Source organism: Onychostruthus taczanowskii, unplaced genomic scaffold, assembly GCF_017590055.1.
Source record: "Onychostruthus taczanowskii isolate IOZ18803 unplaced genomic scaffold, ASM1759005v1 scaffold97, whole genome shotgun sequence".
Taxonomy (NCBI): Eukaryota; Metazoa; Chordata; class Aves; order Passeriformes; family Passeridae; genus Onychostruthus; species Onychostruthus taczanowskii.
Genome location: NW_024507768.1, coordinates 447,634 through 464,240, shown reverse-complemented (window position 1 = coordinate 464,240; position 16,607 = coordinate 447,634). Strand labels below are relative to the sequence as shown.

Here is a 16,607-nt window from a genome sequence, read left to right as displayed (position 1 = left end):
TCAGGAGAAGGCAGCTCAGAGCAGCTTTCTCTCACTTCAGCTTTCCCTTTGAAGACAGCTTATTTCTGCCCAGGTTGTGAGAGGAGCTGGCTTGCACAATCCTTTCCCACTGAAAAATAAAGTGCTATTTTTGTTCTTACCACAGTGGCTGTAATTAATATTTGAGGAGGATGGCTCCCTCGTGCTCCAGATCATACAAATACAGAGGAAAATGTGCACGTGTTGTGTCCAAATCACAGCCCAAAATTGGACGTGGGGCACACAGACATGGAATTGAGGATGATGGCCCTGCTACTGGAGGTGTCCAAGGCCAGGCTGGATGGGGCTCTGAGAAACCTGGGATGGTGGAAGGTGTCCCTGCCCATGGCAGGGGGTGGGAACTGATGAGATTTTTCCAACCCAAACCATTCTGGGATTCCATGGTTCTAACTACATGAGAAAATAAGCAAAATTAAATAATAGTAAGAAGCTTTTTCCTTGGTGTAAACAAGGGGGGAAAAGGGCTGCCTGGTGGTGGGGTGCAATCTTGTTATCAAGGCTGCACATTTGCATATTAAAGGCTGAAAATGACTCAAGGTTTTATCATCTGCTGTTTTCACATCTGATGTGGCACCCTGTATCTACAGGCAGGATGAGAAAAACAGCAGCAGTTTGTGACTTTTGGATGGCAAAGGGAGTCACAGGGCCCTGAGCACACAGCCAGGAGCACGTGAAGGGTGGTGGGCCAGAACACAAAGCTCAGGGCTCAGCCCAGGGCTGGGGATGGGATTTGGCTGCCAGGACCTGCTCAGGGTGTCCCAGGGCTGATGGGGCTGTGGGATTTTCTGCCAGGACCTGCTCAGGGTGTCCCAGGGCTGATGGGGCTGTGGGATTTTCTGCCTGGAGCTCAGGGTGGCCCAGGGCTGGGGGCTGTGGGATGCCAGGGTGTCACTGCCAGGGAGCCTCCAGCAAGCCCCAACGTGGGGCACATTCAGCAGCAGCAGCTGCCTCCCCCCGTGTGTTCAGGACTTCCAACTTGAATTGTTTGACCTTTTTCTGAGATGGCTGCACAGCACAGAGACCTCAGAGCCCTGTTCCAGCTCAGTTCCAGGGCTGTAGCCTCATGGCTAGGGCTCCAAACAGCCCTTCCCAAGGGCTCTCTGGGCATGCACATCAGCCAGATTTCACAGCATCCTGGAGGCAAAAAGCTGAGGCTGATCTGTGTTTGAATTGTGCTGCAGATGGCAGAGAGGAGAGCAGCAGATCCCGGGCAGTGCTGCCCAGCGGTGCTGCCCAGTGATGCTGCCCAGCACTCGAGCAGGGCAGGAGGGAGCTGGGCATGGCTCCCAACCTGAGCCTGCCTAAGAACGGCTCTGAGCCTGAGCCTGCCTAGAAACGGCTCAGAGACTGCCTAGGAACAGCTCTGAGCTTACCCAGGAACAGCTCTGAGCCTGAGCTTGCGTAGGAATGGCTCTGAGCCTGAGCCTGCCTAGAAACTGCTCAGAGACTGCCTAAGAACAGCTCTTAGACTGCCTAGGAACAGCTCTGAGCCTACCCAGGAACAGCTCTGAGCCTGAGCTTGCCCAGGAACGGCTCAGAGCCTACCCAGGAACGGCTCTGAGCCCACCTAGGAATGGCTCTGAGCCTGAGCCTGCCTAGGAACTGCTCTTAGACTGCCTAGGAACAGCTCTGAACCTGAACCTGCCTAGGACCGGCTCTGAGCCTGCCTAGGAACAGCTCTGAGCTTACCCAGGAACAGCTCTGAACCTGAGCTTGCCTAGGAAGGGCTCAGAGCCTACCCAGGAACGGCTCTGAGCCTGTCTAGGAATGTCTCTGAGCCTGAGCCTGCCTAGGAACAGCTCTGAGCTTACCCAGGAACAGCTCTGAGCCTGAGCTTGCCTAGGAATGGCTCTGAGCCTGCCTAGGAACAGCTCTGAGCCTACCCAGGAAAGGCTCTGAGCCTGCCTAAGAACAGCTCTGAGCTTACCCAGGAACAGCTCTGAACCTGAGCTTGCCTAGGAAGGGCTCAGAGCCTACCCAGGAACGGCTCTGAGCCTGTCTAGGAATGTCTCTGAGCCTGAGCCTGCCTAGGAACAGCTCTGAACCTGAGCCTGCCTAGGACTGGCTCTGAGCCTGCCTAGGAGCAGCTCTGAGCTTACCCAGGAAGGGCTCCGAGCCTGCCCAGCGTCATTTCTGAGGCAGCCTGGAAAGGCAGTGAATTCTTGCACCTTTGGAAGGGGTAATGAATTGTTTCCTCCTCTGGCAGGCAGTGATTTGACTTGCCACATGCCTCCCAGTAATTTCCCAGCAGGTTTAAATGTTGGAACAATGGCATTCTGTTAGATATTGATTTTAAAATAACTCTTCCACACTTAGTCGTAACTTTAGGAGGTGAATTACAGCCCTTGAGTGTTCTAATGTAGCAGTGGTAAATAGTTAAATAGACACAACCACTTTCGGGCCTGGTGCGTCCAGGAGAAGGCAGGGCTTGGCTGAACGCTGCCTGTCTTCTGCTCTGCAGGAAAAACATTCACCAGTCTGCCTTTGCGGGGGGAGAACATCACCAAATTCACGAAGGATGTGGTGGGGTTTGGCAGAGAGAATTCCTGTGCTCGGTGGAGAGGCAGCGAGAGCGGGGACGGTCGGTGATGACCAGATCACAGCTCTCTCCTTCTGCTGCTGCAGAGCAGCTCTGCTCGGGGGCATGTCCCTGCCGGCAGCCTGGGGCTGCCCTGTGCCACGGGCAGTGCCAGCTCTGGCTGCAGGAAGGACAGGTAACCCTGCCACGTGCCCTGCAGGAGCTGGGGCAGCTCCCGCCCGCGTCCCTGCGGGCACTGGGGACAGGGACAGAGAGCCACAGCTGTGCCCTGTGCCAGGCTCTCAAACCAGAGCAGCTCCCTGGGCACTGGGGACAGGGACAGGGACAGAGCCCATGGCTGTGCCCTGTGCCAGGCTCTGAAACCAGAGCAGCTCCCTGGGCACTGGGACAGGGACAGGGACAGGGACAGGACCCACGGCTGTGCCCTGTGCAGGGCTCACTGTGCCCTGGAACCAGAGCAGCTCCCTGGGCACTGGGACAGGGACAGGGACAGGGACAGGACCCACGGCTGTGCCCTGTGCAGGGCTCACTGTGCCCTGGAACCAGAGCAGCTCCCTGGGCACAGGGACAGGGACAGGGACAGGGAGAGGGACAGGGACAGAACCCACGGCTGTGCCCTGTGCAGGGCTCACTGTGCCCTGGAACCAGAGCAGCTCCCTGGGCACTCTGTGCCACAGCAGCACGGGGCTGGGTGTGGGATGGCTGCCAGGGAACCATGCTGGGTCCTGCTCAGGAAAAGTTTCTCCTTTAAATTACACTTTTTTGTATTTTTTTTTTCTTAACGACGCGTTTCCATTACAGTGCCTGGAATAGGCTGGGTTTGGTCACAGCTGCCCCCGTCCCCAGAATCACAGATTGCTTTGGGGTGGAAAAGACTTTAAAGATCATCTTGATTTAATCCTCTGCCATGGGCAGGGACACCTTCCACGGTCCCAGGCTGCTCCAAGCCCCAGTGTCCAACCTGGCCTTGGACACTTCCAGGGCAGCCAAGGCTGCCAGGGCCTCCCCACCCTCACAGGGAAGAATTCCTTCCCAATGTCCAACCCAAACCTGCTCGCTTGCATTTTGAAGCCGTTCCCCCTTGTCCAGTCACTCCACCCTTGAAAGCACAGATCCCTTAAGAAATTGCAGTAAAAACATCTCCTGGTTCTGTCCTGACATTAAAACCAGGTGTGGGTTTATCTCAGATGGCTGTTGGCAGCACCCAGCTCCTGCCACAGGGGCTGCCAAGACTCGGGCACTCAGCAGCTCCCTGAGCTCCTCTCCCTGTGCACACCCATGGGCTGTAATCAGCTGAGGAACCTAATTAGTTCTGGCTAATTTGTTTCAGGGCCTTTGCCTTCTCTTCCTCTCTCCCTGCTCTCTGACTGGCAGTGGCTACTCTGTCCCGTATTTTCAGCTGATGTCTGTAAACTGATTACTTTTACTGGGTCAGCTCTGTTATGAAATTATCGTTTTATGAGGCTAAAAATAGCCCAGATCCAGTCAGCACGCCAATCACTTCCCTTCATCTCCAATCCAAATGCAATGTTATCTTTAATCTGTATTTCTCAGGCACTTACTGTGAGGCAGGTTAGAAAGAAAAGTGGGGGGAAAAAGAAAGAGGAGATCAGAAAAAAAATCTGTAAATCAGTTGCTATAGATGCATCCCTGCCAAGGCTTCCACTGGTAAATTTAGCAGTCACGTTACCATTTTAGTCAGCACCATTTCTTAGCCTTATTCAAAATAATTCACTTCTCACACAATGAGATACCCTAAAGGCAAGTTATTTTGTCTTGCACATTAAAAATGGTGCGTTTGCACATACGTGCAACTGTTACAAATATCCAAAGCCACAAAAAGCGCAAGGATGGATAATTTTTTTTAAGAGAGGGGAAAAAAATCCGATGAATTCCACTTGCTCTAAGAATGAATAAAGGTATTTTAATACTTCTGGGGTTCTGGTGAATACAAATAGCTCAAAAATGAGATGCTTGCCTGAGATTTATACCAAGATAGTGAAGGGAAAAGGTTCCATCTGTAGTTTCTGACACAAAGACACTTTGCACACAATATCTGTAAATACATTAGGAGAAGGAAACTGATACAGTTTTGTATAAGATGAAGCTGCAGTGAAGAGAATGAAAGCTCAAGGAAATGGCCTCTTTGTGCAGCTCCCTCAGCTCGTGCTTTGATTGGACTTTCTGTGTGATAAATTCAAGCAGCTCTTTGGCCCGTGGACATAAGGAATTATTGACTGTGTGGGAAATGGTGAGAGCAATGAAATTCCAGCACCTTCCATCCCAAAGGAGCCACCCCACATCTCAGCCGTCCTCCCACTGGTGATGTGAAGCACGCAAAGCGGCGTTTCTACCGGGAAGCTTTCCCTGGTTCAGTTTGACGGCGGCTCCCGAAGTCCTGACGCGCGCCACGCGACTCCTGGCCCAAACAACAATCCTTCCCGAGGAGCCGGGAGCGGCGGCGCTCCGGAGATGATTTATGCTTTTCCTTCCTTTGCGAGCTGCTCTCGGCGTGCGCGCAGGAGGGTGACTGAAGGTTACGGCCAAGGTTTGGCTGACGGCAGCAGCGCTGCAGCGTGCTCGGGGCTCAGCCCGGCTGCCAGCGCTCTGGCCCCGCGTGCCACGGCCCTGCTCACACTCCGTCCCCCCTCCTGGCACCTCTGAACGCCAGCACAAAGAGGAAACCCAAGAAACGAGGGGTTTATAAGCGGGACGGAGACGGATTTCTTTCAGCGCGGTCGCTCAGGCGCCCGTTCGCTCGTGGTCCCTCTGACCCACGCTGGCAGAGGCAGAGCTGGGCCAAGACAAACCAAACCAGAGCCTACCCCAGCCCTGCCTCTACACACTCGGCTAATAAACCCTCTCAGAAACTGCAGCTCCTGCTCCGTCGGGCTGTTGACATGAGCAGGGCTGTTTTGTCGGCTCTCCCGTGTTAACCTGCTTCCTGAAATGAATTCCAACGGGTCTGTGTTGTCCAAGTGCACTGAGCTGTGGCTTTCAAACCCATTGACCAGAGCAGCCGACCCTGAAGGGGGAGAGTGCTCTCAAAGCCATTGTGGTGCTGCGGATTGTGAGGGTGACAGCCAGGCAGAGAGCTTCTCCAGAGAGCTCCCTGAGGCTGTGGGAGCTCAGCCTTTCTGGGCAAGAGAAAGTGCCCAGTGAATCCCCCAGGACAAACCAAACCAAACCCAGCAGCAGCCTCTGCTCCTCCCGCTGTGGCACTGCTGCTTTCCTGGCAAAAATGCCCCAAAGGTCTCGGTGGCAATTCCCTCCAGAACATTCCCTCCTTATAGCACCTGCCAGTGCCTAAAGGGGCTCCAAGAGAGCTCATTTAAATCAGCTGAAATTTAAATGTAGGACAATTTACATGGGCATGGACTGTCAGGGCAAGGGGAAATGCCAGAGGCAGGGATGGATGGGATATTGGGCAGGAATTGTTCCCTGGGAAGAGAAGGCTTCCCACTGCCAGAGGGCAGGGATGGATGGGATATTGGGCAGGAATTGTTCCCTGGGAGGGTGACAGGCCTGGAACAGGTGCCCAGAGCAGCTGTAGCTGCCCCTGGACCCCTGGCAGTGCCCAAGGCCAGGCTGGGCAGGGCTGGGAGCAGCTGGGACAGTGGGAGGTGTCCCTGCCATGGCACTGGGGGGCTTTGAGGCCCCTTCCATCCCCTCCCATCCCAGGCCTCTGCTCCCTCCCAGCCTGGCTGCTGTGCCCAGCCAGCCCCAGGGGCTGCTCCGTGCCCACGGGGCTGCAGGAAGGTTTTTGTGGCGCTCAGGTTTCCACAGATACCATTTGATGCCTCTGCTGCGGGTCATAGACACTGCCTCGGAGCCTGAAACATACTGCTGCTGTCAGATTAAATGAAAACAGCTGTAAAAAGCCTAGAAAAACACTTTCTCTGGGCAAAGCTGGCGTGGGGTTTAGCGGGGGGACGGAGGTTTCGTGTTTGTGCCGCACATGAGGGGAAGCAGCAGAAGCTGGGGCTTCCCCATCCATACTGCTCCCTAAAAGTGAATAAAACTGAATATTGGGTGGGGCTGGGAGCAACCTGGGCTGCTGGGAAGGGTCCCTGCCCGTGGCAGGGGGTTGGAATGAGCTGGGTTTAAGGTCCCTTCCCACCCCAACTCTTCTGTGATTCCATGAACACCAATGCACCAAATTCACTCGAATTAACACATTTCTGCAGAGGTGAAAACCCACTGCATACTGAGTTAACTAAAAGGCAGGACAGGGACAGGGGGCTGGGGTGGGCTGGCAGCATTTGCATTCTGAGCTGGGGCCAGGGTCAGAACCTCCTGCAGGACACAGCAAGGGTCTGTCAAAGGCAGAGCTCAGAGCACTGGGGCTGGGAGAGATGGGAGCTGTTGGCCTCTTGAGGAAAATATTTCTGCATGAATTGGAGAGCTGAGTTTGAATTAATTTTGAATAGTTGTTTCAGTAATTCAGATTGATTTAAGATGCACCCAAGAACAATGCTTTCATTACAAAGCCTCCTGAGCAAAATTTAAATTGTGTTGAATTAAAAACAGCCTCTGTTAAGCCAGGGCTGATGAGCACAGCAGAGGGATCAGAGATGCAGGGTCAGTATAATTGAATTCCTTTGCTTTGTTTCCCACTCCAGAAAAGCTGCTGTACCTCTCTCCCTGGGCTGTTAACTGCCTAAGGAGCTGCAATCATCCTGAATCTCTCTAAACTGGTTTGCATAGTAACCCCACCAAAACCAGTGCTTATTTATTGATGCTGGGCTTCACCTGCAGTAAGAAATGCATTTTTATTGCATTTTATTTATGGTCAGCCTGGAAACGTGATTGTATCCCAAAGGTACTTGGGAATGTGGGAGAGCAGCTGATGCACAGTGAGTGGAGGGTTAATGGTCTCCTGCTGTTGGCTTTGTTTGTTTGTTTGTTTGTTTGTTGTAAGTAAACTTTGGTTTTACACAAATGGGGCTTATCTTAGGAACAGGGAAAAAGTTATCCTGCACCTTGCAGATCACTCCTCTAAGGCACCCTGTCAAAGCAGTGGTGGGATTCCAGCCTCAGGGAAAGCTGCACTTATCTGGGTTTGAACGTACTGGTGGTGAAAACAAACTATATATCTGTGATTTTGAGTTAAAAACTGTCGTGCTTCATAGTTTCTTAAGTGCTGGCTGAATTATTAAGGGCAAAAGGCAGGAAATACTTAAGATCTCAATAAAAGCTCTGAGTGCTGCTGAAATCCAAGCAGTGGAGTGGCCAGCACTGAGGAGGGCAAGGCTGATGGATTGGGAGCACGTTAGAGACCTCGGCTGCATCCTCTGCAGTAGGGATTGCCAGGACTCTCATTAGTAACAAGATCCTTCCACACGCATTGAAAAGACTTCTGAAGAGAGATTTATCTGAAATAGTGCCTGAAAGTGCCAGTTTGTCAGAGCTGGGAGGATTTTTGGGAGATGAAGGGGGCCAGGAGGGTTAGCCCTGGATGGTGAGCTCCCCCGGGAGGGTTAACCCCCACCCCACACAGGGGGAGACAGGAAGGTGGAAACAACTGAAAGCCCCAAATCTGTACCACCAGAAGTCTCAGTTTTAAGACTTTGACAGCATTTTATAGGTCCCTTCCCAGTGAGCCCTTACAAAGCCATGTTTAAATGTCTAATTTCTTCAGTCCATGTCAGCTCATTTCCAGCACTTGTTCCTCTGTGATTTCTGTGGTTACACCAAACTGAGAACACCCTGAGCTCCCTGGGTTTGTCCCTGTGCTCAGAAAGGGAGGGAAGGGACCCAAACCGAGCACAGCCCGGTGGGAGCAGAGCCCCAGCTGCTCTCCAGAACATTCTGCACATCCTGGGGCCGCTCCCAGCCCGCAGAGGCCAGCCCTGAGCCCAGGGCTCCTGTCACAAGGATTTACAGCAGAGTAGGAACGGGTGCAGGCTGTGTCCGTGCAGGGATGGGAGTGAGCACTGTCAGAGGGAATCTGGAAACAGAGCTGGGTTTTCACACCTCTCCCCTTGTCAGAGACACGAGAAGGAGCCAGCCCAGGCAGGTGTCCCTCTGAAGCTGATCAGATCCCGTGGTGGGGGGACCTGATCAGTATGGACCGGTCAGAACATGGGAGGCTGAGCTACAGCAGGGCTGGGCTGCAAAACCCAGGTTTGATTTCTAAATTTTACCTTTCCCAGGGAAGGAACAGCTTTTGCCATAAACCTGCAAACTTTGCTTAGCTATTAAAAAGGAAGAATAAGAGATCTTTAGGTGACTATGACAAACAGGTTCTACATTTGCACTTAATGTAGAAATTCAGACTTTCAGTTGTCATGTGCCCAGATTTGGCGCCTTTCTGACAGCTGAATTATGATTTTAATAATTTAAAAGTGCTGCTGTGAGCCTGTTCATGTATAATAGCACAGAGAAGTGTTTAAAATCAAAAGCAGTTTAGAGCAAAAGTGGTCTCTGCATTACAAGGAGGAGAATTGGCTACATCTGAGTATTGAACTGTGTGAACTCTCCAGTGGGAAAACTCCTTGCAAAGTAACTCTAGATTTCCTATTCTGTTGTGACTTGTGGGATGAGGAGACTGCCCTCGATCCTGGTTCTGTGTGTGCCCGAAGCAGCAGCCTGCAATGCCCACTTTCCTCTACACAACCTTGTCAGGGTGAGGGTTTGGCCATTCTGCTCCCAGGGGTTTTAGTTCAGAGCAGCAGAAACGCAAATCTGTAATCTCAGTGGCAACATCTGTGAGACAGAAATGAAATATAAGGGGGAAAAGAGCCCGCAGGCTACATTCCCCTTGCTTTGATTTCACTATCTTTGTACCTGTCCATGGGAATATTTGAAATTCCACTGCAGCTGCCACAGCTCGCTGGGTTCTCAAACTCACAGCTAAACACGGACAAGAAGCTCCTGTCCTGCTCAACCGAGTGAAAACCAGATCACATCCTGGTGTTTCCATCACCGAGTGTTTCAGTACAGTGACCCACAACATCCACTTGGACTCAGCAAATCTGTAGTTCCCGGCAAGTCAAGGGCAGAAACAAGGACTGACATTGCAAGGAGACACAACAGACACATCAGCAGCTTTGTGCGAGACGCGTGGCTGGAGCCAGTGTCAGAGCGAGCAGAGCTCCCTCTCCAGCCCCTTGCACTTGGGTCAGCTTCTCCCTCCCGCAGGAATGAATCAGAACCTGCTACTCCGCCACTCTGCTCCTCCTGCACTCGTTTGCCGTGGAGCCGAGCATTTGTCAAGTGGGTGTAAGTGCTTTTTCTGGTTTATACAACCGCACGCAAATTGCACGAGTCGTAAGGCAAAGAATAATCAAGCCCTGAACACTTCCAGCCCCTTCTCGAACATGCACCCAGGAAAATGCTGAGGAGGAGCTGAAGTCAAGCTCCCAGTACATGCTTGCCTGCTGCTCAGGAAAAGGAAAAGTAATACTCACCCCAGTGTTGTCATGGTTACAATAGTGTACCAAAAGGAAGCAGGAATACTGGTGAATTTGCTCGCCGAGGACCCTTTCTCCGCATAAAACATCACAGTTGCAAAGATGATGATTGCCATAGTGAGGGAAAAGAGGAGAAAGCCAAGCTCGGAGGCACAGCTCTTCAAAGTGTAGCCCAAGATTCTCAGGCCTTGGGAATGGCGGGAGAACTTGAAAATCCTGAAAACCCTGAAAACCCTTAGGGTGACGAAGGCGCCGCTGACGTCCTCGTTGTTGGTCATCACCAGGCCGATGTAGTAGGGCATGATGGCCACCACGTCGATGATGCTCATCACACTGCGGATGAAGCGGTAGCGGCTGGGCGCCGCGAAGAGCCTCAGCAGGTACTCGACGGTGAAGATCATCACGCACGCCGTGTCCAGGCAGAAGAAAGCCACGGCGTAGCGCTCCCCGCAGGGCAGCTCCTTGTTCCCCGGCACGGTGCCACAGGGCACGGTCTCCACCACGTTGGTGATCACAGAGACGGCGATAAAGAACCCGGTGACGTAGTAAAAGACTAAGGCTAAGGTGCTGGTGTGGGGGTTCTCGAAGGCTCGCCACATGGTCTGCCGGAAGCTCAGCGAGGGCATGGAGCCCTCCTGGTTGTTCTCCGAGTCGTTGTCGTCCATCAGCCGCTCCGCGTTCTCCCGCTTCCTGTCCTTGTACTCTTCGTAGCAGCAGTCCCCGATGATCTCGGGGAGGATCCCGTAGAAGGCGAGCTCTTCGTCGTAGGCAGAGATGCACTCGTACCTGGGGTAGTGCAGCTTGCCAGTTCTATAAAAATTGAGGATGCACCTGAAGACCTCGGGGTCCCGGTCAAAGAAGTACTCCTTGGTGTCTTCGTTGAAGAAGAACTCCTTCTCCGTGCTGCCCAGGAGAGTGTCCGGGTACCTCTCCAGTGTAGTCCTCCAGGTCTGGAAACGCCTGCCACTCACGTTGAGGATGATCAGCTCATCCTGCCTCTTGTTTTTCTCCGTCGGAGCCAGTGGCATGGGGCAGTTGGCCACTGGCATCCATCCTATGGCAGCCGCCCTGGCGAAGGGCAGCCACGCCGCTACTCCCGCTGCCATGACGAGCCCGGGCCGTGTTACTGGAGGTGAGGCTGGGGGTGCTGCTGGGACCTGCTGGGAGTCAGAGCAGTTCCATCTGGAAGACAGGAGAGAAGAGAACACAGCACACAGTCACGCGGGGCGTCCTGCCCCGCTGGCTGGAAGAGCCCAGGATCAGCACAGACGCGAGAGTTTCCAGCCACTGGTGAAGAGTGATGTTGAACAAGGCACAGGATAATCAGCTCAGCGGGGCTATGGCATTATTATAGATTGAAATTTTGAATAGCAAATGATTCCTCATTAAAAGCATTTTAAAAGTAGCATAAACACAGTAATTTATATTTGCTTCCTCACAAACAAGACTAATCCAGAATTCCCCAGGTGTAAGCCTCCTGTGCTCATCACTTTAACTACAGCTGTCAAGAAAGAGCTGGGAACTCCAGCGAAATCAGCCTGCAGTGGAATCATGCACCACCAAAGCCCACGACTGGGCTTAACTGCATTTCCAGTCCTAAACAAGTTCAGGGTGTTCCGAATCTTGCACTAGGAACATCTTTAGTTGAAAGAAATGGAAATTTTTCTCTGATTTTCAGCAGTTCTCTTCCATCCTTAATGCATGGCCTGGCCTCAGCAGCAGTTTTCTGCTGCTCTCTTTCTTTCGAGCTGGGCTTTACTCCTGGCAAGTATTGCAGCCCTCCACTGGACCAGAGGAAAATTCTGATTTTTGGGGAAACATTGTTCAGAATACCAAGCACCAGGAAGCTTCAATCCCAGGGGTGAAGGCTGATGGCTTAAACTACCAAATACCAAGAACATTGGAATGAAGGAAGACCCCAAAGAAGTTTGAGTAGTTTTTGTGTTCTGATCTAGCCATGAATTTGTTTTATCTTTTTGAACTTTGGTCAGAGTTCTTACAGTCTTTAACTTTTGTTTTAACTTGCTTTTACTTTCCCTTCCCTAGTGCTTTCTAATTCTACCATGAAATTATCTGAAGAAAGGTGCCATTATCATACAAGATGCATTAGGAGCCCTATCAAAAGTCAATTTATCAATGGAAATTCCATTGATTCCACTGACTCAGGCCCTCGAAGCCTAATTGTATCTTTGCAGGCAGTTTTACTCTAAAGTTTTGAACTTACATGAAAGCTGCCATTCCAGCCAGTAAGGCTGCAGCATTATTGATTCCAATGGGCCATCAAAATACTGAATAAAAAATGATGGAATGAGTCTGTGGTGAAAATGCCTGAAGTGCTCACAGAAATGCTCTTCCTCTTCAGGGCAAATTAACATTCATCACCTTAATGTGGAGCATCTTCCTATGCAATTTTACTGTCTAAAGGACAATTGAAATCCCTCGTGCGAGCATCTTACTGCTGCTGAAGAGCTCTGGTAATTACGGAACACATAATAACCCACAGTGATGCTTATCCCGAGGAGGCACTGTGCTTATCTGCTCAGCACTGGAGCAAACATCTCGCAGCGTTTCCCTCTCAAGAACTGCTCAGTGTTACAAAGCACCACCACTTTTCTCTCCCCCCAGAGAGGGAATTCAGTGCGTGAATCGCGCCGGGACGGGGCTGAGGCACGGCTCAGCACTGGGAACCTTCTCTGCACGACTTTGGAAAGCCCCCAAAGCTGAAAGGGCATCTCCAGGGGCTCAGGCTGCACCCTTCTGCCACCTTGGATGGATCTTTTAACTTTCATGAAGCACTTAAGAACAGGAGGCAGCAAAAATAAGAATTATTTCATCCATTAATCACCAAATATATGCAGGCAAATAATCGAGAAACCAAGAAAAGGCATCTTGCTCCTGCTTTCCCTGCTGGCAACCTGTCTTCCCTGGGTTTTAATTTCACTTAGCAGCACCACCAGCATCCTTCTGCCCGGACTGACTGGTGACCTGACCAGTTTCAGCACACTGGATCCTCATCTCCCCTGATTTCTCAGGGGAACCACATTAGAAATCTCTTCTGTACTTTCATAACTTTGGTTGTAGATTCCAGGTTACCTACATTAGCTGCCGAGGCACTATAAATACTTCACATATAATTGTTCCAATAAAGCACTGGTAACTCATAAGTGACTTACACATTTTTAAATCAATTTTTAAAAGACAAAATGGGTCCTTTCATGCTGGCAGTATATGTGGGGAAGCTATAAATATCTCAGCTATGAAAGGGACAGGAGATTAAAGCAAAAGAGAAAGAAAGGGGAATTCTTCTGTGGAAGTTTAGTTCCTGTTTCTCTGGGTCCAAGAGATGCAGCTGGTAGAACAACAGAGCGCATCCAGCTTCATTCTCAGAATTACACTGAATCTGCCCCATTTGATCCTCAAAATACACAGAAGAGGAGTCTTTTTCAGCTGTAAATTATCGAAGGACCACGAGCGAGAAGTGTTGCAGAGGTTTTGCTTTTTCTTGTCCATGAGTGCTTGGAACTCTACCACTCCCTGAAGGAAGTGAAAGAAAATTGGGAGAGAGAGAGGGGACTGGATTCGTAATTCTGACCTGCACAACCTAAGCTGAGTCAAAAAAAGACGAAGTAACCAGTTTATCTAGAATGTAGAATGCCAGAATGTAGAAAGAATCCCCCTTTTCTGCCTGCTTGGATTTTGGTAACTGCTAAGCAGTCTGTTTAGGCTGGAAAGCAATTGGCTGGACTCAAAATCTAATGTACTGTTGACAGTGTCTGGAGCTCTCATAGAAAACAGACACACTCTAATTCTGACAAGCATATATTTAGCTATATCCATATTTCTAATTTTAATTACCGTAATTTCTGCATGCAATCTAAAAGGAACTGGTTCACAGCAGACCGGCACCCTGCTGATGACATTTAGAAGACCTGGTACACAAAATAGAATCATTTACCTCCTGATTTAAAAAAAAGTATCTGTAGAGAAAAGAATCTGTGTTCTTTAGATACCGGTGGGGATGATGAAACAGCCAGATTTGAGGGGGAAGGCTGAGCAGGAGCCCCTGTCCCCTCCCAGCCCTGCTGACCCCAGGGTCCCTCCTGAGCCTCGCTGGCTCCGCTGCGGCCGCTCCAGGGGCACCGGGGTCTCACCCCAAAAACGCCCTGACAGCCAAATCCTGACCCAGCCCGGGCCCAGACAGCTCAGGAGGAAAGCTTGGCACAGTACTGGCTGTTCACCCAAAGGGCCCAGAAATAAAGGATGCTTTCTTACCACCGCAGCTCCCACGGCAATGCCTCACTGATCAATGTCTCTTCATCGTCTCAAGAGAGCACAGACAAACCCAAAACCTCAGTGCTTCCCTTTCTAGAAGCAGACAGGGCTGCTCTGAAATCAGACCCATAAACACACTGCAAGTTTCTTGACGAGACACTGCTAATGGGAGCGAAGAGCCTGGAGATCATCCCTTCTTCCCTCTCCTGTCCTTGTTGGGTCAGGCTCAGGCAGCAAAGAGACCTTTGCTTTAAAGCAAGATATGTCAGCCAAACTCGGTGTCTTCTGCCAGTCCCACATTCCTTCCGCTCCGCAGCAACAGCAGAAAATGAAACTTTCTGCAAAACACTCACTCCCTCGGTCTGTTGGGGAGATTTAGGAGCAAAAGCAACAGGCTTAGGAGAAATGCATGCAAAGTTCTCCCCTCCCTCCCTCCCAGCGAGCCCCGAGAGCCCCATCTCGCCGGCTTGCAGCGCTGCCTTACCTGGAAAGGAAAGACACTGGCGCCCAGAAGGAGGGCTAAATGTGGGGAACGGGAGGGAAGGGCAGCAGGCGCTGCTCGGGAGGAAAGGTGAGCTGTGCTGCCTGCCTCTCGACTCCCTCTCCGAACGCAGTCAGAAGCAATCAGTAAATGCGATCATCATCGTGAAAGTATATATAGAGAGATGACTAAACAGCTTCTCCCTCATTACTGCCGAGACGGAGGCTCTCCCTGCCTCTCTCCTGAGCTGCCCCCTCCCCTTGCAGCGCCCTGCTCTGCCCTGGCTGTCCAGCCCTGCCCAGCTCTGCCCTGGCAGCCCTGCTCTGCCCTGGCTGCCCAGCCCTGCCCTGGCTGCCCTGCTGTGCCCTGGCTGCCCAGCCCTGCTCTGCCCTGGCTGCCCAGTCCTGCCCTGGCTGCCCAGCCCTGCCCTGGCTCTGCCCTGGCTGCCCAGCCCAGCCTGGCACGGCCGGTGCGGGCAGCAGAGCCCAGCGGGCTGGGGAAGGGCGGTGTGAGCTGACAGAGCAAATGGAGTCGTTAAATACACGCCAGAGCCTACCCTGCATGCTAATGTGCCAAGGGGGAGATGCAGGGGGGAAAGCAGGGGATGAATTGAACTTCAGGGCTCTGTCGCGGAGCTCCCCGTGTCCCTCCTGGCTCCCGGTCAGGCGGGGACAGGGCAGGAGGGATTCCTTCTGGACAAGAAAGCCAGCTATTCCTCCAGCATCAGGAACCCACACCCACCGCCTTGGCCAGGGAGGGAGGCTACATTCAGGAAGAAAAAGAAATCATTTGCATTTAAACCGATCTTTCCCTATCTTGTTCTCCCTTCTTCCTTCCCACCACCTTTCTCTTTCCCCCTCTCCTGCTGTTCTGGCTCTGCTCCTTGGCAGCTCTTACCAGTCCTGTCTCCACACCGCCTCAGCATCCCTTTCATCCCCGGTCAGAAGTTGGGCTCGGCACGCTCCGAGACGCGGCAGCCTCGCTCATTTATCCATTTGCTGTCGAATCTCCATTAAGTAAATAACCACAAGCCCAAATCGGAGCGAGCCAGCCTTGCCGGGCAGCTCCCGGCGGTGACAGCCGCGCCGCAGCGACAGTTGATGACTTCCATAAAGTCACAGCAATACGGACGGCAGCGAGCGGGGCTCGGCCGCCTCGCCATCGCCTCCTGGGCGGCTCGGCAGCGCTCTCCCCGCCGGCAGCACGGGCCGTGCGGGGCCGTGCGGGGCCGTGCGGGGCCGTGCGGGGCCGTGCGTCCCCGTGCGGGGCCGTGCGGGATGCCGGTCCCCGCACCCCGGGCCGGTGTCCCCGCACCCCGGGGCCGCTCCCTTGCCGCCCCCCGCCCTCCCGGCAGACCCCCTCACCTCCGCAGGGCGCTCCCGGCCGCGGCCGCCCGCCCGGTGCCTCCGCGGCCATGCGGCTGCCGGGAGCGGAGCGCGGGGCTGCGCGGAGTGCGCGGGCGCGGGGCGGCGGCGGAGAGCGATGGGGAGCGGTGGCAGCGATGGCAGCGGTGGCAGCGGTGGCAGCGATGGCAGCGGTGGCAGCGATGGCAGCGGTGGCAGCGGCGGGAGCGGCCGGCTCCGCGCGGCGCAGAGCGGCGATCGGCGGGGCCGGCGGGCACAGCCCAGAGCGAGCGCCGGGCTCGGGGAGCGGCTGCGGGACCCCCGGCAGGGAGCGGGACCCTCGGGGGGGAGCAGGACCCCCGGGAAGGAGCGAGCGTCGGGCTCGGGGAGCGGGTGCGGGACCCCCGGCAGGGAGCGGGACCCCCGGCAGGGAGCGGGACCCCCGGGAGGGAGCGGGACCCTCGGGGGGGAGCGGGACCCCCGGCAGGGAGAGGGACCCCCGGGAGGGAGCGGGACCC

The 16,607-nt window shown here is 53.3% G+C and overlaps 1 protein-coding gene across 2 annotated transcripts in view; it reads right to left on the bottom strand.

Annotated features, from left to right (window-relative positions):
• KCND3 (potassium voltage-gated channel subfamily D member 3) overlaps positions 1-16,212 on the bottom strand; it is a 96,385-nt gene extending 80,173 nt beyond the window's left edge. The window contains exons 1-2 of one of the 2 annotated variants that reach the window (XM_041427069.1): positions 16,111-16,212; positions 9,991-11,175 (exon numbers count right to left, since the gene is read on the bottom strand). In XM_041427069.1, coding sequence (XP_041283003.1) covers positions 9,991-11,099 — 1,109 coding nt within the window. In that variant the 5' untranslated portion in view covers positions 11,100-11,175; positions 16,111-16,212. Of the gene's footprint in view, positions 1-9,990; positions 11,176-13,848; positions 13,910-16,110 lie in introns of those variants that run through there. The other variant, XM_041427068.1, reaches the window with a different exon arrangement.
• Between the last annotated feature and the right edge of the window lie 395 nt (positions 16,213-16,607).